We start from the raw sequence: 17,293 nt of genomic DNA on the forward strand, positions 1-17,293 counted from the left end.
ATTATAGAAGAAGATGGGCTCCAGGTAATTCCCAGCATCCTTTTACATGCATATAGTGCGTTGCTGGCCTTTTTCTTCATCTCTAATATCATATATTGTACGTCCATGATAGTGTGCTATCCAAAATTACTCCGGGGTACTTTGGAGTACTTTGTCTTTAAGAGTCATATTCATTACGTAGCTTATAGTCTCTATGTATTTGCTTGTCACTATTATGGCTATGTCAGCTGAATATGCTACTAGTTTCGATATGTACCTTCAAATTTCTTTTAAAGTTCATTAACAGCGAGCAACCAGAGAGAAGTAGCGGCAGAACACTTCCCCACATGCTAAAGCACATGGGTTTTGGTAAGTCCGCAAAATGATTCTGATCCATGAAATTTTGATGTAGTACCTAAACAAATCGTCAAAGTTAGCCCGTTCAGCATAGCTTTTGCAGTAAAAAGTTGCTTACGAAATCCACGCCATATTAAGGTACATATTTCCCGAGAAATAATTGAGGCCCCTCTCGTATGCCAACGACCAACTCAATCATCAAAACATTTTTCAAACGAGCTTCTTTGAATCGCCCCGCTTCTCGCCAAGAATTCTATTTTATTTTTTCTAACGATTGTGTGCCTCGAAGCGATAATTAAATTAAATTAGTAGGATTCTGAAAGAAAAAAAATCGACTGGATCAATATGGGCTGAATACGGTGATTGTTCGGTGATCTTTGTTGGGTTTTAGAGCAAAACTTAATTCACAGTAGTAATCTTATGAGATGGTGCGTTATCGTGAGGATAAAAGTATACATACGTCTTCGAAGAAATCTAGATTATTTCGACAAATCTTTTTTCTACAAATCAGACATTTTCCGGAAAATTTACTCACTCAAATACCACGTAACCGCCATACAATCAATATTCTTGAAGTATCTACCATCGGATCTTTTGTTATTGAACTTTTTAACTATAACTGAATTATTTTAACTAGCTTTTTGAATCAGCGATTACCGTTATTTTTTACACAGAATACACATACATATGTATGTATGTAAATGCATGCAACTATTTATGAGCACACAAGCGTTTGTATGCGGTTTATTTACTTGAAAGTTGCATACGTGCTGAAGAGCTCTATTATTTTCTGGCATGAACAATGTGGTATGACCAAGTGTGGTGAGTCAATCAAGGCAATCGTCTGTAAAAGCCACAAAATTAATGGCCCCTGGTAGGGGTTGGGGTTGGGCGGCTCAATGCATGCGGTTGAGCTCACATATTTCGTCTGATTTTCGAATCTTTCACGCAGTCTTCGATATGTGAGATTATAAATGAGATTGCTGTAAGTCCTGTGTGGCCAATAGTAGTTTCCCTCAATTGCAATTCACTCAAGTGCATAATAATGTTGAGTGCACAAGTTTTTTTTTTTTGTATTGCACAGAGATGGAGTGAGGAGGAAAGAATATCATATTAATAAGTAGGATATATACTTTATATATAGTAATAGGTTCTATAAAATGCTAGATAAGCGAGGTGAAATATGAGGCGATGACGATGAGAGTGAAGGCCGGAAGTACTGCCGGAGTAGGGGACGTCCCTCTGTCGAGGAATGCGTGTTACCTTAATTATATACCTACCTAGTGGTCATGCTGGTGTCGGTGACTAAACGCAATTATAGTTGACATTGTGGAAGCTAAATGGACAAGCACTCCAATGTGGTCCAGTACCGTACCTGCAGTCGTTAGAAGCTGAAATATGAAGCGAGACTGCACCGGCACCTGGTAAAATAAAAAAAAGAAAATCGGACTACCCAAGAGGTGAGGCAACCATTTATTAGCAACCATTAGCAGGCTCAGAAACCGTCTCACGCTAACAATGAAATATAGTGTTCAACATTTTGTAGTACATTTTTAGAAAATGTTTTTACGTACAATATTGCACACAATATTACAATACAAACAAATATTTCCAATTCCCAACCACTAGGAGATACGAAATATAGGCAAAAGATACGTTTAATAACTATTCCTGATCTTTTAATAAAAAAAAGGTTTTAGTACATTTTTAGAACATTTTTAGGACATCGTTTTTAAGTAGAAACGTTTATGAATAAACATAATATATAGTATATAGTTATTCAAGAAAATACTATTAATTTATCCCATATGCTGCATAATATGTAATTGTATATGTTTATAAGTATTAACTCAAAAATCAAGTAGAAAAAATATTGCCAACTTTCGAGATCCCAAAGAAAACCAATGGAATATACGCAAAGTGTTTAATTTTTCTAAGTTAGGTAATTAATACTAAATTTCGTATTGTGTTCATGTTTTAGTTCAGTTTTAGAACATTTTTAGCACATATTTTTTAGGCCAAAATGGTCAACAATAAACTTATTTTATGTAGTTAATCAAGAAAATATCATACCATACCATCTACTTATTAACTCAAAAATCGAATTGAAAAAATATTTCAAAATTTCAAATCATCATGAAAACTAATAAGAGATAAGCAAAACAGTTGCAAGATATTTTGAATAACTGCTTATTTTTTGTGAGAAAAAGCTTTTAACAACAGTTATATCAGGTGGCAATGGTTTGTTAGAAGACACACATGTATCTTCTTGTACAACATCGAACGCCTGTTTTATATCCATTTCAAAATGGTGTGAGGCTTTGTGTTTACAAAATAGTACCTCCTTGCCATTAGGCCTCTTCTATTCACCACTTGTCTGCTCGCTATCTCAACAAAAAAGCTATCAAGCAAGATTCACCTCATAAAACTGGTATAACTGACTATTTTAAAAACAACTGTAACCAGCGCTACAAAAATATGTTATTTGTACCAGTTGCTTCATCTATTCGCTACTTGCTAACGCTTGGCGAAAAGAAGAGGCCTATTATTACAAATGTTTCACTTGCAAACAAGTCTTAAGGTTTAGTTACAGCTAAGTAAGAACAATACTTAAGGTCTAAATAATCATAAGCACATGAACACCTCTACTTCTATGTACCTAAAGGCCTATTCAGATATACGTACGTGGTTACAATACTACACATATTTGTTGGTTAAAAGTTTTTAACAATGAACACTTTTAAGCAGTTATTTAAGAAAGAATACTATGTACTATTTCATGTTTTATGCTGCAAAAAAATGTAACATATTATTACGTCTATGCGTTGAAAACATATTTCCAATTCTTTAGGTTCTTGGGGCCTTCAAGCACATACTTTGAAACCAGTGTTCTTTTCTTTGGTTAAAGGTAGTATTTAAATTTTAACAATGAATTACTTAAAAACTATAAGCCTCCGGATGGCACGGTTTTCAGTTTTATGATGGGGATACACCCTTCTATCCCCACTTCACATATTTTTTCCAAAGCGTGGCGCATTATACTGAATATTCCCCGATTCATTTATATCTTATGAAACTCATGACATGAAAACTTGCCTGAAAGCGATCTGTGAATGAAATGCCAATTACTTATTATTCCGAAGGGCAATCAACTTCATTCAAAATTAGCAATCATTATTAAATTCAAACTCATCTCTCTGACATAAATAAAAACATAAGAAATTTCACAAAAGCAAAAATCATATCATATCCAAATATCGATTTTTATTTACATATTTTTTAAAAGTAAATTTATAACAAAATGGAATCTGAAAGAAGTTTCGACAACATCAAAGCTTCCCACGCAAGAATTGAGACAGACGTGGAAGAAAATCTATACATAATGTCCGGTATCACCAATATTGAGCGTGATTTCGGCTACATATCGAATATGCTGAGATGGAAGGAAATCCGTTTTTTCGGTCCATCCCCGCACGGTTTCCATAACGCATCTGACTTCTTTTCAGAATATTCAACACAACGCATCATGGTGCGCAAACGGGTTGCAGATGTGACGATTATAGGTTATGCGGAATTCAGTTACTATCCACTAATAGGAGCGCTGCCACCGGATTGCTGGACAAACTGGTTGCAACATCATTTCTGGTGCGTATCCTGCTGTGCTAAATATCTGTACTAAATATTTGTACTAAAGAGCATTTTCGCATACATAACTTTAAACAGTACCACCAAAGAGTACAATCTTAACAGGGGCGACACAATGTTTTTTACTCGCTTCATATTTTTCCCAAAATATAATCCGACGCTCTTGCTTCGTATACTTAATGAGTTTTTCCATCGTGAATTTAAAATATACTACGTTGTGATACTGCAAATGCCTACTGACCCTAAAATGCCGCCAGAAGGTGAGTGGGTGTAGAGAATATTTGAATTCCATTTAATTGAAATGTTTTGCTGATTGACTATTTCACTTTTGCAGATACTCCTTGCTATGATATGCTGCAGGGCATGAGCACTATTTTGTATCCGCGCAATTTTAGCGTACAACAATGCCACAATGTTCAACGGATGCATATAATACATCGCAATAATGTTATAGAGCGCATGCGTTACCGTAGAGCTCTGTGAGTACCGGAAATCCGTTATGTTATTTCGAAAAATTATAACGTACATGCGGCTTAAAATACTGTGAAACTAAAGTTAAAATATCATATAAATGATTTCTATACAGCCGCTAGCTGTCATGAGCCGCAGATGAAAAAGATTCCATCAGTTTCCCCTTGGATACCTGGTTTCAGTTGAAGTAACGAACGTTTATTACAATTAAAACTTAAGCGCTCCACTCAGATGGCGAGATTTAGTACATCATTAACAAGAGACTTATTATTTGTACCATAAACAAAAGAAGTTTTAAGATCGCAAAAGCCCCCGAATAACAAATTTTAATCACTTTCACAATTTTTTTCTGAAACTTCTTTCACATTATTGGCCTTAATAGAGCCACCATTTCAAATTTTAAATAATGTCACTTTGTGATTGAATGTGGACATGAGTGCCACTATGGCATGGCTGTAGGAGTGTGGACTGTGAGCCACATACGAATTAATGGTGTACTCGTGTTGGTTATCGCACTTTTTTAGTATGAAGAGAACCCCAAGGCAATGCCCCAAAGAATATTTTTATGAAACATTTTAACCCTCCACCATCTAAGTCCCTTTTACTTTTTTTTCTATTACGTGTGAAAATTGCCCACACGGTAAAGAAATATTGAATTCAGATACAGTCTGTGTCAGAAAAAAGAAACCACGATTATTCATGATTATTCATTTTTTACATGAAAGTATAGGGTTTTTTAATAGGTGCATTAATAGGTGCGCTTCAACTTTTTTCCGATAGGGAGGGCGAATGACGCAATATTTTTTATTTTTCGCTTGTCATTTGTAAACTTCATTAGTATACATTTCATCATGGAACACTACACACTTGAGCAACGATTGCAAATCGTGCAAATTTTTTATGAAAATAATCGTTCTGTTTTTCAATTGGCGTGGGTCGATTTTGGCGCCCTGTGGCAGCCATTTTGTTTTGGTGACATCTGTCAAATCTTTTGTTTATTATTCAGTTGCTTATGCCAAATCATCATGGCAAGTTACACGATTGAACAGCACGTTCAAATGATAAAACTTTATTATCAAAATGAGTGTTCATTAGCGCAAACGTTGCGCGCATTGCGCCCATTTTTCGGTAGACGTGGTGGCCCTTCCAATTTCTTATGGCCCATATTGAACCATATGGACCTAGACGACATGTGGTTACAGCAGGACGGCGCTACGTGCCACACAGCAAACGCCATTTTATTCCATTTCAACATCTACCCGCTCTTATTGAAAAACCCTATATGTACAAAACTACGAGTCGCAATTACTCAATAAGCAGCTTTTCTGCGTAGCTCGTCGACAAACAGGACTAGATTTTACGAACTTGATGCACGAGTTGCTTTAAATCATGGACTGGCCTTCCGGCAAGATGCGTTTTCATAGTTCCCCACACATTTTCAATGGGGTTAGTGTCTGGGGACTGGGAAGGTCAGTCCAATACTGTGACGCCATTTTCTTGTTTTCTTGTTTCTCAATGTGTTTTTCTGGAAGCAATGGTTTTGATGATGTGGGACGGTAGGATATGTTCGCCTCCTTCAGTCGACGTTCGATAATGTTGATACTCGCATCTATTCCCTTTTTAGCAAGAACTGATCGTGCTTGGCGTAGTCACAAAGAAGGGTCCCGCTTAAAAAGTTGGACGATATCTTTATCCTGATTTTTTGTCCTCACTCGCTTCAAGCCGCGCTCGGAAAAGTCATCAACATTTTTGTACACCTATACTGCTGATTCCACATCACAACAAACTTTTTTGATTTTTTAATTACTTTTGCAGTCGCGGCATAAGACAATTTGGGCCCTTTCGAATGCGTGCATAAAAGTACCGCCTCAAAACGCTTCGCGCACTTCTCACTCATTTTTGTTTGGTTGCGTTTGCGGGAAAGTTTCCAACGACACTAACCTGAGTTAGCACTGGCGTCGAAGCCCTTCAGTGGAACTATTATGCAGCAAAAAGCAGAACGAAATATATCTTGAAGTTACAAGAAAAAAAACGGTTATTTGCTTCTGACACAGACTGTACAAACAAAAATTTCCGCTATTAAATTTTACTATGGTACGATATTAATTTTAAAGGCAGTGTTATACGAGTTTTTTTTCAATATTTTATATCAACTTGAGACTAAATTAGAAATACTAAAATACAACATACAAAATTCTAACTTTTAGGGACAAAACGGCCGATGGCTTAATAGTATACATATCTTCCCCTTTTGTATTTGCTATACCGCAATCCTGTCTTCATTTTCATTCCTGCCTTTCGTTCGATTTTGTAATTGATTACACAGTGTAATTAATGAATTCATATTTTAAACTCAGCTACATTTTTTATAAATGCTGAACCTCTACTTTTAGGCCTGAAGATAATGACGACATCGTAGAAGTGATTGATGTGGATCGTCCGGATTTGCGTGAGGAATATGGTGACTTTTACATAGCCGAAGAACTGCAAAAAGAAATGGATGAAGGCGATAAACACAATACTTTCATAGCTTGTGAGGTATGTACGTTCTTCTTCTTCTTAATTGGCGCGATAACCGCTTACGCGGTTTTGGCCGAGATTAACAAAGCGCGCCAGTCGTTTCTTTCTCGTGCTAACCGGCGCCAATTGGACACACCAAGTGAAGCCAAGTCCTTCTCCACCTGATCTTTCCAACGCAGAGGAGGCCTTCCTCTTCCTCTGCTACCACCAGCTGGTACCGCATCGAATACTTTCAAAGCCGGAGCGTTTGTATCCATTCGGACGACATGACCCAGCCAACGAAGCCGCTGGATCTTTATTCGCTGCGCTATGTCTATGTCGCCGTAAAGCTCATACAGCTCATCGTTCCATCGCCTGCGATATTCGCCGTTGCCAACGTGCAAAGGTCCAAAAATCTTACGCAGAATCTTTCTCTCGAACACTCCAAGCGTCGCTTCATCGGATGTTGTCATCGTCCACGCTTCTGCGCCATACGTTAGGACGGGCATGATGAGAGTCTTGTAGAGTGTTAGTTTTGTTCGTCGAGAGAGGACTTTACTGCTCAGTTGCCTACTTAGTCCAAAGTAGCACTTGTTGGCAAGAGAGATTCTACGTTGGATTTCAAGGCTGACATTGTTATCGGTGTTAATGCTGGTTCCTAAATAAACGAAGTCTTTTACAACCTCGAAATTATAACTGTCAACAGTGACGTGGGTGCCGATACGCGAAAGTGCCGACTGTTTGTTTGAAGACAGGAGGTACTTCGTTTTGTCCTCGTTCACCACCAAACCCATTCGCTTTGCCTCTTTATCCAGTTTGGAGAAGGCAGAACTAATGTACGTTATGCCGACTAAAAAAGGCAATCTTTAAAGATTTTTATTAAAGCCTTTTAGATATGTAGGTAAAAACAGTCAAAATAAAATCTAGTTAACTCCAGAAACTTCCCGTTCTCTTTGGACATTGTTTTAGCAATCTCCAATTTCAAAATAATGCTCCAAAAGAATACGTTCACTGGCTCAGTTACCAGATTGCTGTCAAGGAATCGCATTCTTAAAATGTTCTCAAGTTGCTCAAAGTTTTTGTAGAATTGTCGAGCGCTCTTCAGTTGTCCAACGACCGTGGCTTTTCGCACTCATGTAATTCGGACTTTTTTCCAAATATGTAATATGTTTCTGTTTCTTCCTCAACTCGCAGTAGCTATCCCACAGAGCTCGCGCTGCATTCATTTGCGAAAGATTCCGGAAAATGCATTGAGAAATGCCTAACTGTCCTCAAGAATTTGTTAATATCGTCAGAACATCGTTTTGTTGGTACTAGGACATGTATGATGATTTATGATGACAACGAGCAGGTTGAATGCTTAGCGAAATTAGGCGATTTTTAAAAATTTCATGGGCCACAACCCTTTTATGGGCTCACTAAAGCCGACATATATGTAGGATAGGAAGCACGTACAAAATTAGCTGGAGAGTTCAGGACAGAGGCAGACTAAACAGTGTATCCTTCGCTTCAGAAGAGCACCAAATAGGTTTCTAAACCTAGATAGGGAGGGCTTACGAACTCTCACAGGATATTTTACGGAGCAATAAAGTGTGGTATAATTTCAGGAAACTAGAATTAGCAAAAACAATCATCTGCCATTTTGCGAACTGGTGGATGAAACCCTTGAGTACATTCGAATGTACGAATATTATATATATAAATAAAACTATTACATCCAAGTGGTGCAACCCTAAGTCCATTATTTATATGGCACAAAAAACCTGAGGAGGTATTCAAGTTGTCTAGTGGAACTCGCTGGAAAGGATGACATCAGTTAAGAAGCTGAGAACTATTACATCCAAGTGGTGCAACCCTAAGTCCATTATTTATATGGCACAAAAAACCTGAGGAGGTATTCAAGTTGTCTAGTGGAACTCGCTGGAAAGGATGACATCAGTTAAGAAGCTGAGAGGTTCAAAGGTCTGCCCTCATTGGAATCAGTGGGGCGCTTGGGACCACACCTACTCGACGCTATGATGAATGTGGCACCCGTGGACATTGCAGAAAAAACTGCAGCCTTAAGCCAAACTTAAGCTACAGACACTCTAGCATTCTTAACAACTTTGAGTTCATCCCCATGGTGCTGTATCATTGTACACCTTCGCTAGGTCCGAGCCGAACTTTTTCCATTCATACTCCTTCAAGGGAAGACTGGGCGGGGTACAACATTTGGTGGCAGAGCATGGCAAATATGTTTACGGATGGCTAGACGGGACGGAAGAGTTGGTGGCGGAGGATTCTGCGAGGAGCTCCCCATCAAGTTCAAATTTAGGCTTCCGGACCACTGTAGTGTTTTCCAAGCAGAAGTAGCCGCAATTAAGAAAGCTGTGGATTGGTTGCTCGCTTCTGTAATTACAGTAAAGGAGAAAAATATCTACTCCGACAGCCAAGCGGCAATTAGGGCCTTGGGCTTGTTGTTTGTGTGTTCGAAATTATTCAGGGAATGCCGACTTCTCTCTCGATTGCATCGGAATACTTCTATGTTAGGCTCATTTGGGTTCCCGATAACAGCGGCATAGAGGGAAACTCCAGGGCCGATGAGTTGGCTTGACAGGGGACCCTTGAGACGGCTTTATCGCAATATGAGAGGGTTGGAGCTCCCTTAAGAACCTGTGATCTACTCCTGGAAAGATGGGTTTCGCGTCAACTCAGCGAGTGCTGAGCTAGAGCGCAAACATGCAAGGTAGCGAGACCCTTCTGACCGCGGGTAGATCGGGGGCGCTCGAGAGAACTTCTAAGGCAAACAAAGCTACAGCTGTCGAATTTGGTAGGTATCCTCACCAGACACTGTCCGTTAGGTGTCCATGCGGTGAGGCTAGGCATTGCTTCAAGCCCTTTCTGCAGAAGCTGTCTAGGGCATGAGGTGGAAACATCCTCTTCTCAGCTGTCCTGCTCTCGTCGGGCTAAGGTTTAAACATCTGAGCTCTCACTGTTTCGCTACACCAGCGGATATTGCGATTTTAAATATTACACATCCGGTGAAATTCATCAGCAGCTTGAAACAGTCAAATCCTCTAATCGAAGCCCTGGATTCTGTCTGGTTCCTCCCTCTCTCCTATTCCCCTTCCCCCTTTATGGTATCACAATTAAACCCATTGCTTTTTACAAACTCTGTTCAATTACACGTATGATAAGCTTTAACCGCGCTAATACTTTTGAGACTGTGGAGTTCATTTCAACTCAAAGTAAAGTTTTGATTACCATCGGGAGTATGTCATTTCAAGCAAAGCCCCGAATTATTCATTAGCCCGCTGATCCTAAAAAATGTATTTTAATACCTAGTAAGATCTATCCTATTTTATATTTTAAAACTGCATTCGACAGCACGGAAAGGTGTTACCTACAGTGGCTCACAGCTTATTTCGTGTGGCTGTATGTTAAACTAAAGAATTGTAAAATTATTTTTATTTGATTTACTTTAAAAAAAATTTAAATGCACAATCAAAGATAAATTATTTCTAATTACAAACATGTATAAATGCATTCAAATTTTTTCTGCTTTAGTAGAATATTTACAACAAAAACAGAATACTAGGTAAATTGACGTCACAGCTTATTTCGTGTGTTCACTTTTACCGTTATCGGCTCCAGTAAACCGGTTAGCAATTATAGGAAATTTGTTTTGCATAGTATATTAGATTATATCCTTATTTAGTTTATACATTGAAAATAGTCGGTTGTCCAGCTTAATTTAAAAATACCGTGATGGGTCGTCGTACGTCGATTGAAAGGCGCGAATTAGTGATTACGCATAACAAAAATGGAAAGTCGCAGAAAAAAATTGCTGAAATTGTAAATTTAAGTACTTCCACAGTACAGTACATTATTCAACGCTTTTCTCGCGAAAAAAGAGTGGTTGACAAAGGCCGCCAAGCTCCAAACAAAATTTTTACAGAAGCTGATGAAAGGTGGATATTAAGAAAAATTAAAAAAGACCCACGAATTAGTGCGCCAGCTTTGACAAAAGAGGTTGAAAAAGTATTTGATAAGTCATGTAATCCTGAAACAATAAGAAGAATTCTGCGCAAAGCTGATTTCCATGGTCGTGCAGCTCGAAACAAACCGTTTGCTTATGAGCGTAACAGAAGATTAAGGGTGGAGTTTGCCGAAAACCATGTTAATAAATACCAAACATTTTGGAATGACGTTATTTTCGCCGACGAAAGCAAATTCAACCTCTTTGGTTCCGATGGAAAGTCTTTCGTTTGGCGTAAGCCCAACGCGGAGCTGGACCCGAAGAATCTGCGTGATACAGTAAAACACGGTGGGGGCCATGTAGTGGTTTGGGGCTGCATGTCAACAGCTGGTGTCGGAAACTTGGTTTTTATCGACGAAATTATGGATAAAACAGTTTATTTGAATTTATTAAAAAATAATTTACTACAAAGTGCTGAAAAATTAGGCATTCGGGACAGGTTCAGGTTCTATCAGGACAATGATCCGAAGCATAAGTCGGAATTAGTGCACCGGTGGCTTATATGGAATTGCCCTCATGTGGTAAAAACGCCAGCACAATCACCTGATCTCAATGTAATTAAGAATTTCAGGAATATTCTGGATCAAAAAATTAGAAAACATAACATAAGCAAAAAACAAGTTCTAAAAACAGCATTGCAAGTGGAGTGGGAGAAAATATCTCCTGAATACACTGGAAAACTTGTTAGCTCCATGCAATCCCGGTTAAAAGCTGTATTAAAACAAAAAGGCTACCCTCAAAATATTAGATTAGTAAAAACATAATAAATTAAAAAAAAAATCATGTTTTTTCTAGTTTGGTTAAGCACACGAAATAAGGTGTGACGTGGATTTACTTATAATTTTGATTTTGCTGTAAATATATTACTTAAGAAGAAATAATTTAAGTTTATTTATGTATGTTTGTAACAAGAAATAATTTATCTTTGAATGTACGTTTAAGTTTTTTTTCTAAATAAAGTTTATACAAAAATATTAAACTTTTTTATTTTGATAAACGGGCACACGAAATAAGCTGTGAGCCACTGTATATGTCGCGATGTCTGAATTTGATTTACCCCCAAGCTAAAACGGCTTTGCAAAATGCCGTTGCTCAATATGAGCGCTGTCAGAATTGATAAGAGCCTCTCCGAGCCATTCAATACCAAACGAGGTTTCAGACAGGGTGATCCTCTGTCGTGTGACTTTTTTAACCTGATGTTGGGAAAAGATCGAGGAGAGCCACAGATCGATATCATCGGCCCAACAACCGTGCTGTTTATTCAGCTTTTTTCCACACTGGATGAAAAAGCAAAACGAATTGGTTTGGTGGTGAACGAGGACAAAACGAAGTACCTCCTGTCATCAAACAAATAGTTGGCGCACGCGCCTATCGGCACCCACGTCACTGTGACAGGTTATGATGGTTGTAAAATATTTCGTTTATCTAAAAATCAGCATTAACATCGATGACAATGTCAGCCTTAAAATCCAAAGGATAATCTATCTTGCCAATAAGTGCGGCTTTCTACTAAGTAGGCAATTGGATGGATCATGTCGGCTATTATGACAATCATCGAGAGAGAGTTTAGAAAACATTACTCAATTCGTTCTTCATCAAATATTGCCAACCTACAGCCTGCGTTGTCGAAGTTTGAACTTACCGAGCCTTTCAAACAGAACAAAAACAGAGAGTAGATTCTTCTGAACTATTACATATTTATTTCGTCTTTAAATTTTCCTCAAGACTTTGAAGAGATAAGTGTATATTTTATCATATATCCCAATTTTTATTTAAATTTATCAAAATATTCAAACAAATAAATTATTATACTAGGCGAAAAATTTATCTTCAGATTTGTTTTTGAATAACTGGTTTACTAAATAATTTGAGTGATCGGAATCTTTATTTTGATCTTAGTAGATTTTGTTTGAATTTGTGAGGATCAAAAATTTACTGAACATTTTATAAAAGATGATCAACTCAGAGGTATCAGATTTTAAATTGAAATAAAAAAAGGGAAATTCAAATTGATTGGGCAATCTTTATTATTTTTGTGTAGAAACATTCATGACATTTCATGAGATAATCCCTTTCAAATGTTGGTCCCAACTACACTGTAATTCGGCCATCCGTAAACACCAATGTTGACTGACTCGCTGGAGGACTTCGGTCTGTATCTCGTAAATAACTTTAGTAATGTTGGCTTCCAATGCCTCATCGAAGCTGGTTTAATCACAAAGCATTTAGACTTTACATACCCCCTCAAATAAAAGACCAAAGGTGTGATATCATACAATCTTTGTGGCCAATCCACTGGTTCAAGGGCATAGATAAATGCTCACCCTAGCGATGATGTAGTAAACCCATTGTTTCACGGGCTGTATGGTAAGTAGCGCCGTCTTGTTAGAACCAAATGTTACACTGTCCCATTGTCTTTGAATAAATATGAGCCGATGATTGCTCCAGCCCATAGGCGGCACCAAACGTTTGTTTTCAATGAATGTAATGGCTGTTTGTGAATGGCTTCGGGTTGCTCTTCAGCCCAAATACGGAAATTTTGCTTATTGACGTAATGAGCGCACGATGAACGCTTTTTACAGAGCGTCGATTTTCGTAATACAATTGTATGGTTTGTATACGTTGTTTATGCGAAAATCTTTCAGTGATGGAATGTCAATAAATACTGGAAAAAATTATGTATTTAGTTTCACAGTAGTCACGCGTGATCCGTCAAAAAAACCATATTGGAAAAAAGTACCTCCAATCTGAACACCTTTTATTTTATATCTCAAACGCAATGATCTTATGATTTTGTAAGGGGAAGACTTAGGATCCCCATAAAAACGAATTCATATGCAGACTTTGAAAACGATGTAAGACATATGTTTTGTTATTTCTTGGCGCACTTAACCGGAAGTTGCTGCCTGAGCCTCATTATGAAGAAAAAAGTTAAATTTTATGTATTTGTACAATATTTGTAGGCAGTACACATGAATTTGTTTGTAATATTTTGTGCTTCTTTAATAGTTACAACACCAAACAGTCGGCTTCATATGGCTTAATGACGATGTCAATGTTATGGCGCTGGTGGAAAACTTCGAATGCGAGGGGTTTGGTAATATGATAAAGTTCTCGGCAGATAAACCCTCTTTTGACAAACGAGTTGTTGTTTCGTAAGTACATACAAGTGTGGGATTCTTATAAAATAATAATAATTGATTTATTCAATATATTTTTCTTACTTACTTACTATTTTACTTTTTATGAAAAGGATTTTTTTTAGAATTTTGAATTAGAAAGTTTTTGTCAAGAACTCAATAATAAATTTTCCTTTAATATAATGAGTGCAGAACTTATTCTGTTACACTGTTACTGTTACAAGTTTAGCCTGTTATAGATGTGAAATTATAATTTTTATTTAATGAAATAAGTTTTATTTAATCATGTTAATATTAAAAAATAAAATTTTAAATATTCATTCGAAATGGTCACCATTTGCTTTTATACAAGCCTTCAAACGATTAGGCCATTCAGCTATTACAGCTCGCACTGTTTCCATGGCGACCCTGCTCGAGCCAAAGATTGTTTGGAACTCTCCAAATTTCTGTGAGGTCTTTGACAAGCCATGTTCTCCAATTCTGGCCACAAACTGTAGTCCACTGGATTCAGATCTGGACTTCCAGGTGGCCAATCTTCTGCGGCTATGAACCCAGGAATCTTGTTTTTTAGCCTCTGCTGAGCGATTTTTGCTTTATGGGCAGGAGCGACATCTTACTGGAGGATCTAACGCTCTCCATTGAAGAGAGTACTGCTCAAACCATTACGGAGGCTGTATACATAGTGGCCACGCTGAACCCTTGGAGCAACATTTATTGCGTCTTTAGAAATTTTAGCATAGATTTTAAAGTTTTGCTTATTTAAAACTTCTCCCATACAAATTGACTCACCGTAATATTCATAGATATATATATTATACTATATTACGTTTCAGTGGCACTGAGAAGAAGCCCTACTATAACCTTTTTACATCAGAAGCAATCGAGGAAATATATGAGCAGGAATTACATACATTAACCGCTGCAACGAAAAAGATAGACTCTAGGTAAACCTTTCATCTACTAACTTAGAGAAACTACATCTACTGGTATTTGAATATTAATTAAAAAAACGAACAAAAAACAGTAAAACGTGCAAAAGTCCAACATGCCCGAAATATCCAGGCAAAAGCCTCGTAACCACTATTCCAAGTCAAGATGGCACAAATTTCAATTATAGCATCAGCGATACGGGCAATGATTACTTTCGCTTACGAGAAGAGTTCCTGCGAAAAGTGCAAATACTCGAAACTTGTGTGTAGTATTCGAAACTTGAAAACTTCTCAATTAGCAGTATTTCATTTTCAATATCTCGTTACTCGTAGGTTTGAAGAGTCATGAACACTACCAATTGGATTTTCGCAAACGTTTGCGCATTCCGTACAATGTACCAGATACATATAAGGTCGGCGACGATCGTGCTTTTCCATTCGATGCATATCCCAATGTGTTCGCCATAAAATTGTTGGGCATTAACGAAGCTACGGACACACGTTTTGCTTCACGTTTTATTGCGGTTGCTTTCACCGCACATCCGGATCGTGATTACTGTGTCATATCCATTCCCAATAGAATGAATTTACCGAGAAGTGTTGCAATGCTGCTGTGTTTGTTTGTGGTGAGTACGAGTACTAATTATACTTTGCTCTACTTTTTATACTTCCTCTACTTTTATGCAAAATTTTAAATTTTAAATTTTATGCGAATACTCTCGAGTTAAATTTTAGAGTGCATTAGGGTGTAGTGTGATTTTTTAATCGCTTTTGGCAGACCTGCAGAAAGTTGATTCTCTGTTCTAAAAATAAAGTTGCAAAATATTATGTGCCGCCAAGTCCATTATATTTTGAAAACATGTAAAATTCAATATCTATCCTTCTTATTATTTTGTGACGTCAAATGTTTTTCTGTGATGAGTAAGCATTGCATGTGATACGTAGTGTTGGTTTTTATTACTTACTAGCTGACTCGGCAGACTTCGTACTGCCTCAATCGATAAATAAAAGACCTAAACTTTTGTTTAAAGTAATCTTAAAATAAACAAAACGAGTCCGTATTTAATAATTTTATCATTATTTTCGAACATCATGTTGCTTAATTATAAAATACAGTTTTCCTGAGATGCTGGCTATGGAAGTTATAAGCGTTTAAAATCGAAAAGTAAATCCGTTGAAATCATCGATATCCGCGCGATCGGGACATCCTCTCCTTTGTATTTTCCATTTATGATTGTTGCCTCAATGACGTTATTCATCAGCTTTTTCACAGCCAGTCTTGTTCCATTGCACAGTCGAGGTTGATTAATGTTACGCAGCATGATGACAACTGACCCTATTTTTAACTGCAAATTGTGAGGTGATAATCCAGACAATTCAGTGAAATTAAAAACTCCGTGGGATAGTTGGTTCATAACGGTGTCGACTGATTTGAAGGAAACCAACTGTCCTGGAAGAAAATTCTGAATGGTCGCATTAAGATTCTCGATATCTTTATTTTTCGCTGTCAATATTGCTCGTTCACCCAGCCAATTATAGATATTGAACTTTTGCGCTATATCTGGGAAAACACGCTGAATAAGCTCCTCTTTTGAGTCTGTGATTTGACAGAAATCTGTGGGTAACGTGATGAATCCGGTCGAGGTGTCCACTGCAACTTTATTATTTCCAATGTCTAACAACTGTTCAATCTTGTTGCAAAAATTCTCGCTAGTTGTTAATTGGAGTGTCTTTACATACTGCCACAAATTCGATGATTTTAGGCATGCATTTAGTTCATCAGCAACAGTTGATCTGGAAATTACTGGAAGAGTCTGACTAAAATCACCTGACAACAGTATCATGGTCCCGACAAAAATATTTTGGTTGTCACGAAGATCTTTCAACGTTCTGTCCAGTGCCTCCAGTGACCTCTTATGGGCCAAATGAAGCCAACGCTAGAGCAACATCATTTCGCGATCTGATCCTCGCCAAAAGCAATGAAATTTAGAACGTTTTTCTGGTTCCTCTGGGAGAAAGAAGAAGAAAAATAATTTCCACCAGATCCACTCTTCACAGCTTCTATCAAAATGTTGTACGCAATTTTTTGTTAATGATTTAATAGTGGAACATTTGTACGAACTGTTTCGACCAATGCTTCAATGACGTACTGTTGTTCTCTTTGCAACTCATGGTTTAATGCATCGTGCATATGACGATTTGGTGCTGTCATTCCCAAACACGACAATACTTTATTTCTGCAGTCATATGTTGTG

The 17,293-nt window shown here is 37.5% G+C and overlaps 1 protein-coding gene across 1 annotated transcript in view; it reads left to right on the forward strand.

Annotated features, from left to right (window-relative positions):
• Positions 1-3,585: 3,585 nt before the first annotated feature.
• LOC128867866 (cilia- and flagella-associated protein 61-like) overlaps positions 3,586-17,293 on the forward strand; it is a 30,001-nt gene continuing 16,293 nt past the window's right edge. The window contains exons 1-8 of the mRNA XM_054109432.1: positions 3,586-3,981; positions 4,060-4,241; positions 4,316-4,460; positions 6,846-6,990; positions 13,979-14,124; positions 14,943-15,053; positions 15,134-15,300; positions 15,372-15,664. Of these exons, the coding sequence (XP_053965407.1) occupies positions 3,638-3,981; positions 4,060-4,241; positions 4,316-4,460; positions 6,846-6,990; positions 13,979-14,124; positions 14,943-15,053; positions 15,134-15,300; positions 15,372-15,664 (1,533 nt within the window). The 5' untranslated portion in view covers positions 3,586-3,637. The remainder of the gene's footprint in view (positions 3,982-4,059; positions 4,242-4,315; positions 4,461-6,845; positions 6,991-13,978; positions 14,125-14,942; positions 15,054-15,133; positions 15,301-15,371; positions 15,665-17,293) is intronic.

Source organism: Anastrepha ludens, chromosome 6, assembly GCF_028408465.1.
Source record: "Anastrepha ludens isolate Willacy chromosome 6, idAnaLude1.1, whole genome shotgun sequence".
Taxonomy (NCBI): Eukaryota; Metazoa; Arthropoda; class Insecta; order Diptera; family Tephritidae; genus Anastrepha; species Anastrepha ludens.